Below are 17,420 nucleotides of genomic sequence, written 5' to 3'. Positions count from 1 at the left end.
ACGTCACATGTCACATAGGGCACCAGAGTGCTGGGCCTGGTTAAACACAAACAAAACCTCACCTTCCAATAGGGGAATGTTTGCGGCATAGGCCAGTAGGTGACAAAAACTGGCAGGAAATTCTAGTGACATGAAAGGAGCTCTTTGGCCCCAAAAATCTCTCCTTATATTAAGCAGGAGCTGACTCAAGTCTGCTGCTCTGGGAATTCTCCCAGTGTGCCTCAGGGCCACACAATTCAGTCCCTGGAATGACAGCTTTGGTAGCTGATAAGAAGGCCGGGCATGGTGGCTCATGCCTATAATCCCAGCACTTTGGGAGGCCAAGGCAGGCGGATCACCTGAGGTCAGGAGCTTGAGACCAGCCTGGCCAACATGGTGAAACCCCGTCTCTACTAAAGACACAAAAATTAGCCAGGCGTGGTGGCAGGTGCCTGTAATCCCAGCTACTTGGGAGGCTGTGGCAGGAGAATTGCCTGAACCCAGGAGGCAGAGGTAGCAGTGAGCCGAGATTGCACCATTGCACCCCAGCCTGGAGGACAACAGCGAGACTTCATCTCAAAAAAAAGAAAAGAAAGAAAGAAAGAAAAGAAAGGCTCCAAGCTGCCTGGCAGGGCAGTTCTCTCTCCTTTTTTGAGAGTGTCTTGCTTGTTGCCCAGGCTGAAATGCAATGGCACAAACATGGGCCACTGCAGCCTTGAAGTCCTGGGCTCAAGCAATCCTCCTGCTTTGGCCTCCAGTGTAGCTGGGACCACAGGCACATGCTACACATCTGGCTAATTTTTAAATTTTTCATAGAGGTGGGGCTCACTTTCTTGCCCAGGTCAAATTCCTGGGCTCAAGTGATCCTCCTGCCTTGGCCTCCCAAAGTGCTGTGATTACTGGCATGAGCCACTGTGTCTGGCTGCAGAGTAGCTCTCAATGTGCCCCAAGGACCAGCGCTTGCCAACATTCCTCTGAGTGCCAGTCACAGTAAGAGACAAAGGGACACAGCGACAAGGGTGGGTCGGGGCAGTGTAGCCCTCCGGGGCGGGAGATTGCTGGTGGGAAGACAGGCAGGTGCCTGAGAGCCTGAGCTGTCCATGCTCCTGGGGGGCTGAGATGCTTCCCAGGGATGGATGGGGAAATGGGAAGGAGACAGAGTATGGACTCTGAGGTCCCAGCTGGCATTCCAGCTCTGTCTGGGTGCTCCCTGTATACGGAGCTTCACACCACTTGCACGGTGTCTGTGGGGCATGAGGAAGAGACCTGTGTCAGCAGCCTCAGACCCACTGGGCTTCAACAGGTGGAAAGAGCCGAGGGGGGAGATGGCAAAGGCCTGTGAGATTCGAACCTCTGGGGAAGAATGATGACCCCTCCAGGGATGTGCCTCCCTGTCCCCAAAGGCTTCGTCCCAGGGAGGCCCTCCAGGAGTCCTCCTGCCCTCTCACAGAGGCAACCACCTCACCTGACTATCCTGACCCGTCTGGTGCACACCTGGGCCCGCCTGCTCTGAGCCCCTCCCTCGCCTGCAGAACTCACCCAGGCAGGGCCAGAGCCACCGTGCAAGAACGACGTCTGTCAGTCTCTTCCCCGCCCCACCCCCATCATGTGGCTCCGTGCACACCGTTTGTGCCTGATGCATACAGCCAAAACGGAAGAAAATAGAAGATGCCCATGCGACCCAGGCAGAGCCTCCCAGGCCTCACCAGCCCCTTGAGCTCTTGCTTCCCAATACTGAGGCAGAAATCCTTCAGTAGGAACGAGTCTAAATATGGAAGAAGCTGACTGAAGTCGCCACATTTCCAGGCTGTGGCTGCCTCTGTTTAGGCCGCTTATTCGGGCTGCTATGCAATAAAGGGTTAACTCAGCAGGCTTGGGGTGTCCAAGCCCTGCACGTTCCAAAGAGAAGCCTGGCCATGGGCGACCTGCTCCCGGGTGGAAATCTCTCAGCTCCTGGAAGAGTCGGCCTGGTAATGTCTTTGCCCCCGGAGGCCTTGGGCCAAAACCACAGAGTTTGTGCCAACAATGTGATTGAGGGTGGGGGCCTTGGGCTGTATTCATCTCATCTCAGGAGGGGCTGGAGACCGAGTGACTGAAGTCAGCCGGGTGGATGCTCCATGCCTACACGACTGACCCGCAACAAAAACCCTGGGCACCAAGGCTCGGTGAGCTTCCCTGGCCAGCCATGCTCTCTCCTCCCCCACACATTCTTGCTGGGAGAATGGAGCACTGTCTGAATGAATCCGCCCGGAGAGGGCAGCTGGGAACTTGCACTTGGTCCTCCTGGACTCAGCCTTGTGTGCCTTTTACCTTTGCTGACTTAAATCTGTGCCCTGTCTCTGTAACAGACCACAACAGTGAAGATAACAGCTTTCCTGAGATCTGTGAGTCCGTCTGGAAAATCACGGAACCTGAGGGTGGTCACATAGTGTGGGGGCTCAGGCCAAAGGGGGGGGTTTAAACACTAGGTGCAAACCCCACAGGTGTCAAAGGCCGGCACTGCACTCCTGTCCATGACCTGGGCCGGCCTTGTGACCCCCCGCAGACCCCAGGGTGGGTGGGGAGCCCCAGATACACAGGCACCCTGGAGACGGGCCCTCCGTGGTGCGTGGATAGGGAAGGCCATCCCATAGACCCTGAGGGGTGAAACCTCCAACCCCAGCGGGGTCCTCTCCCAGAGTGACGCATACCTGATGAGGGGCTTCAAGATGTTCCACAGGACCTTGATGAAGCTGGTGGGGTGCACCACGTAGATGGCCTTCAAGTTCTTCTTGTATCTGAGGAGGGAAATGGGGGATGACTTCAGGCTGCCAGGCTCCGAGAAACACCCCACGCCCAATAACCCCAAAACAGCTGTCTCCACTGTGTCTCGGAATGTTGCTTCTCTCAACAGGATCAATTTAAGGACATCAAACAAAGAATGAAATAAACTTGGGGAAAATCAGGACCCCTTACCCGTTGCCCCCGCCAGGCATGCCTACAGCCCTTTACAGTTCACGGAGGCACACGTGCAGGTCGCAGCCCTGTTTATAGGTGCTCACTCACACCAGGGTGGGGTGGGGTCTGAAGCACAACCTGGGGGCAATTTGGCAACAGCTCTCAGAATTAAAACCGCACAGAGCCTCTAGGCCAACACCTGCCCTGCCAGGAGCGGACCCAGGCTAGAAGGAGCTCACCGTGTTGGTTATGACGGCAGAAAACCCGACAATAACCTAAAGATCAGCCGGCCAGAGTCCGGTTCGATGCAGTACAGCTGCCCACACAATGGAACACCCGGTGAGCTTCCCTCTCTCCCTCTGGCCCGGTCTTCACGCTTCCTTCTTGAATATTTCAGCCCAAAGTCATCAGGTTGGGCAAGAAAGGTAAGCAGCCAACCAGGGTGGGGATGGGGGCAGAGGACATGCCAGGGCTCTAGAGGGTAAGTGGGGGACAGTGTGTCCTGCTGGGGAGACACAGCCCAGGAGGCGAGAAGGGGCATCCACACGGCCCACGTGGGGTCAGCCTGTGGGACGCCAGAGCCAGCTCTTATCCACTCACATGGGCTATCAAAATTTCAGGAATTTTTGGAAGCCAATTGTGTATGTGTGTAGATGTATGTAAGTCTAAGTGTGTAGGTGTGTGTAGGTCTATGTAACTGTGTAATTGTATGTAAGTGTGTGTAGGTGTATGTAAGTGTATATAGGTGTGTATGTAGGTGTGTATAGGTGTAAGTGTATGTGTGTGTAGGTGTACCTAGGTGTGTGTGTAGGTGTATTTAGGTGTGTGGGTGTATGTGTCTGTGTGTAGATATAAGTAATGGTAAGTGTAAGTGTGTGTAGTTGTGTGTAGGTGTGTGTGTGTATAAGTGTATAGTGTATGTAGGTATGTATATGTGTGTATGCATATGTGTATGTAGGTGTGTGTAAGTGTATGTATATGTAGGTGTCTGTATGTGTATGCAAATGTATGTACTGTATCTAGGTGTATATGTGTGTATGCAGGTGTGTGTGTGTGTAAGTATATGTATATGTACATTCACACACACATACCCTAACTCTGTCCACTGAAAGGGCCTGGGGGCCACAACACCCCAAAAGCAACAAGCATTCCACTTGTCCAGATCTTGGTCTCTAAATAGCATTCTCCACTACAGGGAGCCAGGGCGACTGTGCTCCTTGGAGAATGGCAGATTCCTGAGCTGGAGCAACAGGAATACAAGATAAGCCTGGCACATCCTGTGCCAGAAAGTAAAGGAAGCACTCAAAGAGTGACGGGGAGTGTCAAAAGGACCCGGGAGTCCTTAAAACGGCACCCACATGGGCACATTTGGGACAATTTGATCATTAAAATGATAGTAATGGATCGTAACCCATTGAATAAAATAGGACATTTTACACATATCCATATTGAGATACATAAGCGAGGAGAAGAAAAAGCTCTTCCCTTAGTCAGATGCTGACCGGTCATGAGACCACTGTTGGCTGCTGTCATAGGAACGACTAAGCCAAGAAGCAGCAATGAAGGTGAAAAGTATTTTGACAAGCAGCAGGGTATTTATATAATCTCAAAGCATCTCTCCAAGAAATGTTAATTAACTAATTTTAAAAAGGCTCTGAGGCCGGGCACGGTGGCTCACGCCTGTAATCCCAACACTTTGGAGGGCTGAGGCGGGCGGATCACGAGGTCAAGAGATTGGAGACCATCCTGGCCAACATGGTGAAACCCCGTCTCTACTAAAAATACAAAAATTAGCTGGGCGTGGTAGTGCGCACCTGTAGTCCCAGCCACTCAGGAGGCTGAGGCAGGAGAATCACTTGAGCCCAGGAGGCGGAGGTTGCAGTGAGCCGAGATTGCACCACTGCACTCCAGCCTGGTGACAGAGCAAGACTCCATCTCAAAAAAAAAAAAAAAAAAAAAAAAAAGCAGAAAGAAAAGAAAAAAGGCTCTGAGAGGAGGGGTGGGGCATGGGGGCAGTAGCAGTGGCTTCCAGTCTCCAGAGCCCAGAGGGCAGCTGCTGCAAGGTCCACCCTGAGACCGAGCTTCCAGTGGCTTCCATTAGTTGACACTCATGGCAGGAGCCCTTTGGTGAGGCAAGCACTCCCAGAAGGGGGGTCGTGAACACTTGTGTGCGAATTTGTTCACCCCTAAAAGGAATGACCTGGCAGGATGGTCTGGAGGATGAGAAGCCAACGGCAGAGAGAACAGAAAAGAATGCAGGAAACCTGATGGGGTGTGGCAATGGCCGACTGAAAACCCTCATTGCATAAATCTTTTTTTTTTTTTTTTGAAACAGAGTTTCACTCTGTTGCCCAGGATGGAGTGTGGTGGCACGATCTCAGCTCACTGCAACCTCCGCCTCCCAGGTTCAAGGGATTCTTATATCTCAGCCTCCCGAGTAGCAAGGATTACAGGCGTGCACCACCACTCCCGGCTAATTTTTTGTATTTTTAGTAGAGATGAGGTTTCACCATGTTGGCCAGACTGGTCTCGAAATCCTGACCTCAAATGATTCACCCGCCTCGGACTCCCAAAGTGCTGGGATTACAGGCGATCTCATCTAATTCTATTTGGAGCACCACTTGCATACCTCTAACGATGGGAAACTCACCACCCCTGCAGACACTCCACTTTTGGGTAGTTTGATGCCTAGAGTGTCCCTCCTTTTTGCTTCTACTGAGCCAAGATCTGTAACGCTAACCCTAACCCCCCCACCCCTATCCAACCTCCTGGGGAGTGGGAGAGTCACACAGAACAAGTCCGCCTCTTTCCATCTGATGACTTCAAGGCCACAGCTGTCACCTTCCTCTCTTCCCTGCCTAGTCCCCTCTGGCCCAGGTTAAATGACCGCGGATTGGAAGTCACTGCTTCAAGTCTCCCCACCTGCGTGGCTCCGCTTATCAACGCCCTTCAATGTGAGAGCCCTGACAGCCTCCCCAGGCTGCCACAAGGCCGGCCTCCTTCCCCGGGCTGGTGCTGTTACCTTTGGCTTTGTCACTGCTCACAGGGCACTGCTGGCAACACAGATTCCAACTCCCCAGCTAGATTTCATCCATCGACCACTGGCACATCTTACCTGGCTGTGAAGGAATTCTGCTGCTTTCTCCCAAGTGGGAGTGACCCACTCCTCATGTGCGAACCAGCAGCCCCCTCGAGAAAGGGAAGGGAAAGCACCCTGGGCTGATTTCGGGTTTCTCTGGGCTTATTTCTGGCAACTGAGAAGTGGGGGAGCTGCCTCAAGGAATCTGCAGGTGCATCTTCATTTCTCACGTGCGGAAGTGCAGAGAGCAAAACCTTCATCTGCTTTAGCTCAAGACAGGGCTACTGTGCACATCCTGCTGTGTCAGCCTGAGCCTCCTGAAAGGGCTGCTTTAAACACGTCACTGGCCTCTCCTCAAGCACCTGCCATGGCTCCCTGCTGCCTCTTAAACACAGTCCAGTGTCCTCTGTGCCCCTTCCTCCTTTGCTGCCTCCCTCCACAGCTCCCCACGGGAACCCTACAGACCAGCCCCTCATCAATTGCACCGAAGTCCACCCTGCTCTTTCTTGCATCTGGCCACATCTCATACCAGAAAGAAAATCCAGTGATTGCCACTTCGCAACACCCTGCCCACCACTCCACGGGCAGCTCAAAGGCTGCCTCCTCCATGCAGCCTTCCTGATTACGCCGGCTGGAACCTTGGTACTTCCTGCCAGTACCACTTCACTCCTCTATCCTCCCATCTAACGCTTATTAAAAGCCTGCCAGCCGGGCACAGTGGCTCACGCCTGTAATCCCAGCACTTTGGGAGGCCAAGGCAGGCGGATCACGAGGTCAGGAGTTCAACACCAGCCTGGCCAACACAGTGAAACCCCATCTCTACTAAAAAGACAAAAATTAGCCGGGCATGGTGGCTCACGCCTGTAGTCCCAGGTACTCAGAAGGCTGAGGCAGGAGAATCACTTGAACCTGGGAGGCGGAGGTTGTGGTGAGCCGAGATCTCGCCACTGTACTCCAGCCTGGGCAACAGAATGAGATTCTGTCTCAAAAAAAAAAAAAAAAAAAAAGCCTGCCATATGCAGACCCTTTCCCCACCTGCAAAGGATGCAGAGATAGGTCAGGGGGTCACAGCCTAGTACAGGAGGCAGACCCATTCACAAACCCCTAAGTGCTAGGATTGCTGTCTGCTCAGGGACAGTGAGGCTGCAGGGGAGCAGCTATTGATTCTCCCAGGACAATCCAGGAAGGCTTCCTGGAGGAGGACACGCGCTGGGGCTAGGCCATCTCCAGCTTATACAGGTGCCCAGTAAATGACTGCAAAATGCAGCAACAATTCTTTCCCTAAGACATGGGACAGGGAACCAAGAAGTCCCTCCAAAGCTCCTGTTGATACTGACAGCAGGACCCAAAAGGCAACTGGAGGGAGGACTTCTGGGACATTCAGGCACTGCCTCCCACTGTCCCACTGACTCAGGTATCTGTGAAGCAGATTTCTGTTACAGGTTTGAAAGGACTTTGAAGAAGGAAAACCCAGAGGAATCTAGGATATTCACATCAACGCCCATCGCCACAGTCTACGAGCCAGATATATTGCAAAGTTGATTGCTAGCCCGGACGTCCCTCAGGAAAAGTCTGCCGGCTCCAGGTCATGGCCAAGTGGTGAGTAGCATTGGGTGGGAGAGGGAGGCGGGGGCCTGGGGTGGGATCCTGCCCTACCACACACACGCTGAGTGACCACGGGTTAAGTCACTTGCTCTCTGGGACCTGTGTCCTCATCTGTAAAATGAGGCTGCCCACCTCACCAACAAGAGGCATCAGAATGCCCCTTGCAGACTGTAAAGGGCTGTGCAAGCAAGAAGAGGCTTTAGTGAAGAAACGGTCATGCAGTTGTTTCTTTGCCAGTAATTCACTGGACCAGGGGTGGGACAATGGGCAGGCAGGATGAACCTAACCTGCTTCCTGCTTCGGTACAGCCTGCAAGCTAAAAATGGCTTTTTGTGTTTTTAAGTGGTTGGGAAAAAAAAAAAAAAAAAAAAAAAAACAGAAGAATATTTCATGACACGTGAAAATGACATGAAATTTACATTTCGGCGTCCATAATGTTTTACCAGAACACGGTCCGGCAGAGTTGTTGCAATAGAGCGACTGGCCTGCAAAGCTAAAATACTGACTGCCTGACCCTTTAAGAACAAGAGTGTTGGCTTGGCATGGTGGCTCATGCCTGTAATCCCAGTACTTTGGGAGGCTGAGGTGGGAAGATCGCTTGAGCCTGGAGTTCAAGACCAGCCTGGGCCACACAGTGAGATCTCTGTCTCTATAAAAAAAATACAAAAATTAGCTGGGCATGGTGGTGAACACCTATAGTCCCAGCTACTCAGGAGGCTGAGGCAAGAGGACTGCTTGAGCCCAGGAGGTTGAGGCTGCAGTGAACCATGATTACACCACTGCACTCCAGCCTGGGCAACAGGGCGATTTTTTTTGTATTTTTACTAGAGATGGGGTTTCGCCATGTTGACCAGCCTAGTCTCGAACTCCTGACCTCAGGTGATCCACTCACCTTGGCCTCCCAAAGTACTGGGATTACAGGTGTGAGCCATGGTGCCCAGGCGAGACCATCCAAAAAAAAAAAAAAAAAAAAAAAAAAAAAAGAAAGAAAGGAAGAAAGAAAAAGAACAAGAGTGCCACCCCTGCCTGGGATTCTAGAGCTTGGCCCAGAGGGGAGGTGAACCCCCACTGCCCCACATTTGCTAACCCTCCACCCTCCGCCCTGCCAGGCCCCTCCCCCACTGCATATTCTGTGACCCCTTGTGGCCACAATGCCTCCTCTTGCCACAAGCAGCCCACACCCACGTCCCTGAGGGCTTGTGGGCACGCACTTCCTGTCGAACTCCTTGTATGCACTCTGGAGCCAGCCCAGGGATGGCTTGTTCCGGCTGTTCAGCCCATAGTGGAAATAGACGATGGTATAATCGTTCTCGACGTACTGGTCCAACATGTACTTCAAATACCTGGGCACAACACAGAAGATTCAGTTATGAAAATCACCTGCTCATTATTGAAACTAAGTGTGCTTTCCCTATAATGGAAGCTGTGGTCACCCAGTGGGTGCCAGCACCGGGCCACACGGAGACTCCACGCACCGTGGGCCCCAGTTCTCATTTCCCAGATGACATCTGAGGCCCAGAGGCATTAAGTGACTTACCTAAAGTCACACAGCTAGTAAGTGGATGTGGTAGGCCAGATTGTTGGCCGTGGAAAGACATCCATATCAAATCCGTGGAACTTGAGAATGTGACTTTATCTGGGAAAAAGGTCTTTGCAGATGCAATTAAATTTAGGACCTTGAGAGGAGGGGCTCATCCTGGACTACCCAGGCGGACCTTCAGTGCAATCACATGCATCCTTCTAAGGCAGACATGAAGATGAAAAGTCAGAGGGGGGAAGGTCACGTAAAGACAGAGGTAAAGCAGAGCGGAGCGTGATGTGGCCACCAGCCCTGGAAGGCCCAGGACTGCCGACAGCCTTTATGGGCTGGACAGGCAAGGAAGGGATTCTCCCTCCGCAGGGAGCACGGCCCTGGCCACACCTCGATTTTGAACTTCTGGCCTCCAGAACTGAGAGAGAATACATTTCTGGTTTTACGCCACCACATTTGTGGTCATGGTTACGGCAGCCCCAGGAAACTCACAAGGAGGATGAGCTGGGATTCGAACCCAGGAATGCTTGACTGCTCAGCCCTTGCTGTTAAACCCAACACCACAGGCCCTTCTACCTCAGATGCCCTGCTGCCTGCTGCATTTCTAAGGCAAGCAATTCCTTCCCTCCGGGTGAGCTCCTAACATTTTGCTTTTCATTACAAAGCCAGAGTCCTGACACTGTTGCCTGCCACCCCCTATGGTGTAGGCTGTACCCGTTTCCCATGGACCACGTTCCATCCCGCCCTGCTGCTCCTAGGAAGCATTGTCTTCATGTCACCTGTGGGAAAGGGCTTGCCCTGCCATCTGCAGGAGGAAGGGCTCCAGAAGGATCCCCTAACCCTCCATCAGCACTCTGCAGGGCCTGACACTGAGCTGGTCAGGCCATGATCCCTCAGCTCAGGTTGTCCAGGTTCTCACCTGGAACACACCTTGTAATTAATCCCTCAGGTGGCCCCACTCTCTGTGGCTGTGGGTGGGGTGCTCTGCAGACAGATGCTCCCAGAACTGCCTCGGGGGAAAGCCGCAGCAGCCTGTGCCCACCTGCAGAGGCTTGGCTGGTCTCACTGCCCAGAAGCCTGGAGACCAAGGATGCCAGCTTCTCCTGTGTGCATTTGATTTCTTTTTTTTTTTGAGACGGTGTCTCGTTCTGTCACCCAGGCTGGAGTGCAGTGGTGCGATCTCGGTTCACTGCAAGCTCCGCCTCCTGGGTTCACGCCATTCTCCTGCCTCAGCCTCCCGAGTAGCTGGAACTATAGGCGCCTGCCACCACGCCTGGCTAATTTTTATTATTATTATTTTTAGTAGAGGCGGGGTTTCACCGTGTTAGCCAGGATGGTCTCGATCTTCTGACCTTGTGATCCACCTGTCTCGGCCTCCCAAAGTGCTGGGATTACAGGCATGAGCCACCACGCCCTGCCTGTGCCTTTGATTTCTAAACGACGTCAGAGTGCCCTCTGTCAAAAGCCCAAACCACCTGAACTGCAGGCCTTCTACACATTTAATTCTCCCAATGACCCTAGGAGGCCAGTACTATTATCTCCATTTTATAGACAAGTCAACTGAGGCTCACAGAGGTGAATCAGTAAGGGGCAGAGCTGGGCTTTGAACCAAGCAGCCTGGCTCCAGTGTCCACACATTCAGTGTCTCTGAGAGCCGTGGGCTGCCATCCACACCTGCTCCCATCCCGCTGTCTGCTTTGATGTAGAGAAATCACGCACATCTGACCTCACACCATGCAGGATTTCAGCTCACCCATTGAGGAAGTAACTTCAACACTCATTTTCCAGCGCGCTGTCTCGAACGCCATGTGGGCTAAGCCACTGGGGCATACTTCACCAAGGTCATCCTTTATTGAGTCACTTTCTCAGAAGAACCCGGGTCGAGACTTCCACCTGAACACAGAGGGGTGGAAGAGTCCACAAACCACTGAGAACTCTTCACTTCTCCTCACTTCTCAGGACAGTCACTTTTGCATTTTGCAAATGACTTTTTCCAAGAGAGGGAAACTGAGGCCAATGTCTCTGCACAGCTCCCTTCCCACTCTGGACGCCTCCTCGTAAAAGCAGGCACCCCTTTCTCTGGCCCCAGCGCTGGGCTTTCCCCGGTGCCTTCTGTTCAGTGTGCCGAAATCCGCCGGGTGTCAACGCATCTGCCCGCATGCTCCGCACAGGAAGTCATTAACTAAATTACTAGCTGGGTTTTAAAGACATAGACTTGTTTCTTCACCCACTTCAAAAATAGGAGCATGCATCTGGCCTCAGGAAAGCCATCCGGTTGGAATGGATAGGGAGATAACGTACGGGGTGTTAATTTTTTTCAGAAAGGCTGCAGAGAAGTAAGCCTGATGGCTCTCCTTATCAAGGCCGAGAAGCCCACAGAGCACCTTTGCATGAGTTAGAAAAAGATGCCTTTTCCTCTGGGCAGATGCTTGTCCCATGCTGAGTGAGAGCACCAGGTGATGGTAGCTTCTCATCTGGTTAGCCTTGTGCTGTGAACAACCTATACAACTGTTCATGGAAGCCATGCTTACTACTTCCACCTAATAGTAAAGGAATCTTGGATAAGCACATAAAAGAGCACAAGGTACCAATTTGTTGTCAGAGGTGCTTTTTGTCCAATTTAGTTGAAATTCACATAACATAAATCAACCACTTTAAAGTGAACAATTCAGTGGCATTTAGTACATTCACAAAGTTGTGCAATTACCACCTCTCTAAGGTTCTGAAATATTATCACCCCAAAAGGAAACCGAGACCTGTTAGTTATTCTCCCTGTCACTTCCCCAGTCCCTGGCAACCACCAATTCGCTTTCTGTCTTTGCAGGCACTTTTGTTTTTATAAGAACAGCAAATCCTGAGCTCATTCCTGGCCCAGCAGCAGCCCTCTCAGGGAGAGCTGACCCACAGGTCACAGGTCTTTCCGTGCCTAAATGACCTGACAAGGGAATGCGTCCTCTCAAGAGGACCCCAGGAGACGAGCTCTTCCTGGATCTGGCATCTGTCTCTCCCTGCGTGCCTGGTAAACACCAAGAGTGGGCTGCAGGCTGGCATCAGCTCCTCACTGGGGTGAGCACCTCCTGGGGAAAGCCAGCCTCATTGTCTGGGGTAACCTGCACCAGGATCCCCGCTTGCCCCACGAATCCTGCAGGTCTCGCCGTGCAGCAGCAGCACTGGTGGAAGTCGTTCCTGGCACGTGCTCCCCGCGAGGTCTCTGCCTTCGCCACTGCAGTTTCAGCTGTGGTCGGAAGATTCTTTAATAGACCAGATAGGATGCATATACTGGGGGGACTCTCATGAAGCAACCAGGCCAAAGTCTTCTGGGTGCTTCTACGATCCAATCCTGCCTTTGTTCACCTTGAGTTGGGGGTTCCAGGTCACAGCCTACTCCCCGAGTCCCTTGGCTTTAGCAGTTAGATGCTGGCATCTGGAAGTGGCGGCAGGCACAGCCTCCCCGCCAGGGTCATGTCCTGAGCTGTCCCCAGCAGTGAGGGAGTCCGCAGCAGGCCAGGTGCCATGTTCCCTGTCCTCACCAGGGCACAATAAATGTTTCCAGGGACACCCAGAGATCGGCCAGGGCTTGGCCTCGGGAATGAAGCTCAACCAGTTCACTGTGGGGGAGCAAATTCCAAGGCCCTCAGAACCGAACTTTCCTTCCCTAAGACAGCTTCTCCCCTGGGCCTGGGGCGTGTCACTCACACAGACACACAGACGGAGATTCCGGCAGAGGTGCCACTCTCGCTATTTGGCCAACTCTCCCCCAGCAGCAGCTCTCCGGGGCCTGGGGGTTTCACCAGGAAGGAGGCTCGGTGGCTGCCTCATCAAAGCAGTGTGGCCAGCACAGCAGACTCCAGCAGCAAGGGACAGATGAAAGAGGGTGACAGGGCGCTCAAGGCCACACACAGCTGAGGAGCAGGTGGTTCCTTCCAAGCAATGGGAAACAGCCAATGCAGAGGGTGCAGGGTGCAAGGCCCAGGTGGCTTTGAGGAGGGTGATGGAGGGAGGGAAAGAAGCAGGCAGAACTAAGAGGGCCTGAGGCCCAGGCCAGCGCTCAAGGCTGTGGACCCAAAGCTGCTTTGGGCTGGAGAAGGCTCAGTCCTGCATGTGGGTCTGGTGGCCTGGGGGTCATGTGACAGCCATCTGAGGACCCATGAGTCAATCTACTTTAGGTTAGCCTTTCACTCTGAACACCCAGTCTGTGCTGAGCATGCGACTTAGTGATGGAGAAGAGTGTGCATGAGAGGGGTGTGTATGAGAGCAGGTATGTGTGCACGGGAGGGAGTGGGTGCATGGGAGGGGATGGGTGCACGGGAGGAGGTGTGTGCCCGGGAGGGGGTGTGTGCACGAGAGGGGGTGTGTGCACGAGAGGGGGTGTGTTCCTGGGAGGGGGTGTGTGCATGGGGGGGTGTGTGCAGCGAGGGGGTGTGTGCACGGGAGGGCGTGGGTGCATGGGAAGGGGTGTGTGTACAGGAGGAGGTGTGTGCATGGGAGGAAGTGTGTGCACGAGAGGCGGTGTGTGCACGGGAGGGGGGTGTGCACGGGGGGGGGTGCACGGGAGGGGGTGTGTGCACGGGAGGGGGTGTGTGCACGACAGAGGGGTATGTGCACGACAGAGGGGTATGTGCACGACAGAGGGGTATGTGCATGGGAGGGGATGTGTGCATGGGAGGGGGTGTGTGCATGAGACGTGGTACCTGCGTGGTGGTGGGGGGTGGAGAGAGGACAGCCACAGTAGGAGACTGGCACAGGATGGGGGTGAGCACAAAAGGGGACATATGCAAGGGAGGATGTGTTTGGGGGTGCTGCATGCAAAGGCTGGGGGAACAGAAGGTGTAGACCCAGGAGGGATAATGTACAAGGAGAAGCCACACGCGGCCTTGGTGGCTATGAGCACCCCTGGGCCCGTCCCTTCAAAGGGTTCTGCTCAATGTAGTAAAAGGTTCCTTGGCCAAATTAGTTTGGGAAACTGCCTGAGACCTCCCCTTCTGAACGCTCCTGATGCCTGTTGGTATGGCAAACCAACAACCACCTTGATTTTCTATGGCCCCCCACCCTGTACCAGCTGTGGAGCCCACACACACCTGGGTGGCACTGGGTGTATACAAGGTACATGGGGCCCAGGCACCCCCTCACTCGGCCCCTTCCATGTCCCGCCACCTTCTGTCTCGGAGTCATTTCCTGGCCTTAGTTCTCCCACCCCAAACCACAGAGGTGATTTCCTCAGTTCACAGGTGGGCCCTGATACAGTGACTATCTATCCAAGGCCTCACATACAGTAGGTGCTCAATAGATGCCTGCTGAGCCAATGACAACAGCAGCAGCAGCAGGCCCTTGTCTTCCGTCCTGGGTTTGAATGGCACCCCTCAAAATTCCACCCAGAACCTCAGAGTGTGACCTTATTCGGAAATAGGGTCTTTACTGGTGCAATTAGTTCAGATGAGGTGCCATGGAATTAGAGTGGTTCTAGTGCAGTGGCTGGTGTCCTTATGAGATGGGAAGACACAGAGGTCAAAAGGCCATGTGAAGACTGAGGCAGAGATAGGAATGAGGCCGCCACAAGTCATCTGGGGCCCCCTGGAGCTGGAAGAGGCCAGAAGCTCCCCCATAGCCTCCGGGGGAGTGTAGCCCTGCCGCCACCTTGTCCTTGGGGGACTGGTGCCCTCCAGAACCATGGAGGATCCACTCAGAGCATTTTAAGCTGCCAAGCATGTGGTCATTTGTTATGGCAGCTACAGGAAACTCACACAGCTCCGAAGGTGTTTCCGGAGAGAGGCCCAGGGAGGTTTCAAAGGGACAGCGCGTGGGGGAGGCCTGGCCTTGGCAGCCATGTCATCTGCAAGGTTGGCCTACACCTAGGACCAGGGGACTGTCCCCAACTCCAAGGGGAGGCACCCACAGCTCGGGTGGCTAAAAGGAAACCAAACCTGGCTCCCACTGTGCTAATGAATGGTGCACAGAAGCCCAGGGACCAGGGGTGTCCACAGACAGCCCTTAGGTAGGCTCATGAGCGCAAGAGCTCTGCACACCAAGGTCACAAAGGAGGTCCCAGAACATAGCAGGTGACTCAGAGTGAGGTGGGGTGAAGGGATGGGGACAAGCAACATGGAGAGACAGGGACAGAAAGAGAGGGGCAGAACACTTACTCTAGCAGCCGCTGGTGGTCCAGCTCGTGGGAGGGCGGCATCCGGCAGCAGCTGAACGTGACAACGCGTCTTCCAAAGCGGTCGTTCCCTGGAGGAGCAGACACAGGTGAGCCTCTGTGCCACCTTCTCCTAGAAAACCCTCAGGCACTTAGCAAAGAGCAGCCTCCTTGGCCAGTCCAGCCCAAGCTGGGAGGCACAGGCAGCAGCGGTCCTCGGAGGTGACACCTGCTGAGTGAGCATCCACCACCTGTGGCTTTACGCACGTGGCCCAAGTTCATCTTCATGACCAGCTGTACACTGGAAATAATCCCCCCACTTTACAGATAGAAAACCAAGGCCCAGCAGGGTTAAGTCATCAGTGCAAAGCCAGCTGGCAGGCGGCACCAGGGACTTAAATCGAGACGCATCTGACTTCAAAGGCAGGGTGTAGCCACTCTACCTCCTCCTCCAACCCCAGGACTCTGGGCCATGGTGGAGGCCAGCGTGGCCTGGGGGACAGTGGCTCCTGGGCATGACCTCATGTCAGGAGTACAGGAGCCCTCTCAGGAATGCAGATGCTCAGTCCTGCCCTCCATCATGGCCCGGGTCACCCTGTGCTATGACAGTCTCAACACATCTGTGCCCCCCACACATGGACAGCTGTGGGGAGGGGTACCCCTTGAGAGCTGGGACTGGGTCTGCTTATCTCTGTCCTCAGAAGCCAGGCTCCGGGCAAGGCACTTAGTGAGATAAAAAGACAGATCAGGCCGGGTGCAGGGGCTCATGTCTGTAATCCCAGTACTTTGGGAGACTGAGGCGGGCAGATCACTTGAGGTCAGGAGTTCGAGACCAGCCTGGCCAGCATGGTGAAACCCCATCTCTACTAAAAATACAAAAAAAAAATTAGCCAGGCGTGGTGGCACATGTCTGCAATCCCAGCTACCTGGGAGGCTGAGGCAGAAGAATGGTTTGAACCCGGAAGGCAGAGGTTGCAGTGAGCCGAGATTGCATCATTGCACTCCAGCCTGGACGACAGAGCAAGACTTTGTCTCAAAAAAAAAAAAGAACAGACTCCTGAAGGAGAGAGCCCTGCAGACCATCCTCTGTGCCTGCAGACACAGCTGCCCCTCCTCTCCCAGCCTCAACCCCACCTTGCCCCACCCCACAGTGGCCCGAAGAGGCTGGAGACCTCATGGTTCAGATCTTCCTCCTCTCTCTGCCCAGGTCCCTGAGAGAGAGGAACCCCTGCGTGCAGGACACCCTCGGGAAGGCCCTGACAGTGATCAAGTGCAGTCTGATGTCACCACCTGCCCCCTACTCCCTGGATTCTCAGCACTTTCTCACTCCACGGCCACGGCTCAGGGACACGGAGAATAGACAGGCCGCCCTGCTTCCCAGCACCCACAGCTTCTTCATTACAGTTAAACACACAAGGACACAGGTAAGAACAGCCTGAGGCACAACACGTGCCGAGGGTGAAAACGGGGCACGAAGGGTTGCAGGCAGCAGTGGGGAGGGAGCCCAAACCCACACCGGGCTGTCGTCAGGAGTGGGGAACACAGAGATCCCTCCACTGCTGGTCCACGAGGCCCCTGCCTCTACCCCTGAGGACCTGGCCCAGCAGGCTTCCTTCAATTCTTCAAGGGCATCCTCCTGCCCGAGCTTCCACCTGGAATGCTCCCCCGCCTCCTTCCTGACTCTACACCCCTTCCCACTAAACCCTACCTCTGCAGGAAAGCTGTTGTCCCCCCATCCACGATGCCCTCGGGCCGGTCTGTGGACGCGCTGTTGCATATGGAGCGGCTCCTCTGGCCGTGAGCAAAGAGACAGGGGCTCCAACCCCAGCGGTGCAGGCCCAGGAGGGGTAATGTACAGGGAGAGGCCACACGTAGCCTTGGTGGCTTTGAGGGCCCCTGGGCTTGTCCCTTCAAAGGGCTCTGCTCAATGCAGTAAAAGTTTCCTTGGCCAAGGTTCCAGGCCCGGCACAGGTGCTGGGTGCTGTGCAAAGGGTCCCAGGCCCTGGCTTCTGCGAGGGTACTCATCTCCCAGGAGACCTTGGGGCGCCCAGGGTGGGGGCTGGGGATGGGAAGCCTGGAGCAGGCTGCAGCCCCTCCTCCCAGCACTTTCTGCTCCCTCTTCCTTTCCTCACACAGGAGTGGGAAGACCCACA

General features: G+C 54.2%; 1 protein-coding gene across 1 annotated transcript in view; it reads right to left on the bottom strand.

Annotated features, from left to right (window-relative positions):
- The window catches only part of ARHGAP8 (Rho GTPase activating protein 8), a 66,441-nt gene that overhangs the window by 35,129 nt on the left and 13,892 nt on the right, over window positions 1-17,420 (bottom strand). Inside the window, exons 2-4 of the mRNA XM_032139505.2 lie at window positions 15,272-15,359; window positions 8,812-8,943; window positions 2,670-2,756 (exon numbers count right to left, since the gene is read on the bottom strand). Of these exons, the coding sequence (XP_031995396.2) occupies window positions 2,670-2,756; window positions 8,812-8,943; window positions 15,272-15,359 (307 nt within the window). The remainder of the gene's footprint in view (window positions 1-2,669; window positions 2,757-8,811; window positions 8,944-15,271; window positions 15,360-17,420) is intronic.

The sequence above is a fragment of the Hylobates moloch genome, unplaced genomic scaffold, assembly GCF_009828535.3.
Source record: "Hylobates moloch isolate HMO894 unplaced genomic scaffold, HMol_V3 SCAFFOLD_19, whole genome shotgun sequence".
Taxonomy (NCBI): domain Eukaryota; kingdom Metazoa; phylum Chordata; class Mammalia; order Primates; family Hylobatidae; genus Hylobates; species Hylobates moloch.
The sequence above is the reverse complement of the archived record's forward strand: the minus strand, read 5'-3'. Positions and strand labels throughout refer to the sequence as shown.